The following is a 1,564-nucleotide window of genomic DNA, read 5'->3' as shown; positions in this document are numbered from 1 at the left end:
AAAAAAAAAAGATATTAAATACACATTAATCTTCTATAGGTTTAAACCGATATGTGTTATTATACACAAGACCCAAGTTTAAATATTTACCCACTGTAACCTTAGAAATATTTAAGTGTTTAGCTAACTCTACATTATTTTTAAACTTTGAAATTAAATTGCCATCTAGATCATATAAACCTACACCTAAAGGGTATTTACTCTTTCTTTCACTTATTATAAATCTAGTTACTTCACTGTGTTTTCTTCCAAACATTGGATTTAACTCACCAGGTTTACTGATTAAAGCTAGCGCTTTTTTACTATGAGTTTTACCAAACATAGGATGATTTGTCTTATTTTTATAATACTCTTTCATCTTTAGTCTAGCTTCTTCAGTATGTTTATAACCTAATGAGCTTGTAGCATTAGCCTTAAAATTATAAAGAGTATCAAAATGAAATTTTTTTATATAACTGGTTTCCAAATCAGTTAAAGCTTTAGAACTTATAATTTTACTTTGATATGTAAAATGTTCATATATATAAAAATGAAATTTATCTAAGCCATACTTAACAAATGATTTTTGTAAAGCAACGTTAGACTTTTTATTGTTCAGATGTTCATTAAGCCTTAAATAAAAGTCTTTGGCACTTCCGATGTACTGATTACCATTTTCAGTGTTAATAAAAGAATAAATACCTGCTTTGCCTTTTAATAATTCTCTATAAGATGTAATGCAATCTTTATTATCTAAATCATCAAGAATTAAAATAGGAACAGGATATAGATCAAATGATGGAGGATTTGAATTTGAAGTAGAATAATGTCTACGGCTAGCTACCGTTCAAACTTTTTGCTTAGGTTTGGTAATATAAGCTACATGAGTTATGTTACTTACCTCTAAGGTAAGCACAGTAGGATGAATGTTTGAATTTAATTTCAATTTTTATTTATTTTGTATTTTCATACAAAATTGGACTATATCTTATTTAACATAAATACTTACATTAAATGACCACGTGTAGTCTCTGAGGATTATAACATACTATATGTTAAATTTCCTGCTGATTGTCCCTTTTATTAATTAATAGAAAAGGTCGAAAAAGGGGGTTTTCAGCATATGGTGATCTTTAAAGAGACCAAATCAGTAGCCTCTGCCAAGTCAAAAGGTGCTCTATTTGTTTCTGCTATAGATCCTATGAAAAATACAATGAATATAGGAAATAAAGGTACTGCATATCAAATAGCTCTTTGAGCTTCTATAATAACAGTTATGTCTAAGCTACCTGCTAATAATACAACTAAAAGTATAGCAGAACTTAAAATTAATTCATAACTAATTAATTGAGCTGTACTTCTTAAAGACCCTAAGAAAGCATATTTAGAATTAGCTGACCCAGTATTGTTTTAGCAAAATCTCTTTATTTTTTTACTTCCATCTCTTACAAGATGGCTCAGACTATATCATAGTCTTGTTTATATACATATTTTGATCATTAAGCTAGTAGATTAGGTTATAAGCCTTCTATGCTAAACATACAAAAAAGAATGGAACTGTGACTAAGGTTTTACGTTTATATAT

General features: G+C 28.0%; 1 protein-coding gene across 1 annotated transcript; it reads right to left on the bottom strand.

Annotated features, from left to right (window-relative positions):
• Positions 1-25: 25 nt before the first annotated feature.
• On the bottom strand, positions 26-826 carry COCVIDRAFT_116983 (hypothetical protein; the record flags this gene model as incomplete). The annotated part of the gene is made up of 1 exon (XM_014694508.1): positions 26-826. A coding segment is annotated over one exon (801 nt), but the record flags the coding sequence as incomplete, so codon positions are not given.
• Between the last annotated feature and the right edge of the window lie 738 nt (positions 827-1,564).

The sequence above is a fragment of the Bipolaris victoriae genome (assembly GCF_000527765.1).
Source record: "Bipolaris victoriae FI3 unplaced genomic scaffold scaffold_391, whole genome shotgun sequence".
Taxonomy (NCBI): Eukaryota; Fungi; Ascomycota; class Dothideomycetes; order Pleosporales; family Pleosporaceae; genus Bipolaris; species Bipolaris victoriae.
Note: the sequence above shows the minus strand (reverse complement) of the source record. Positions and strands in the feature narration are given on the sequence as shown.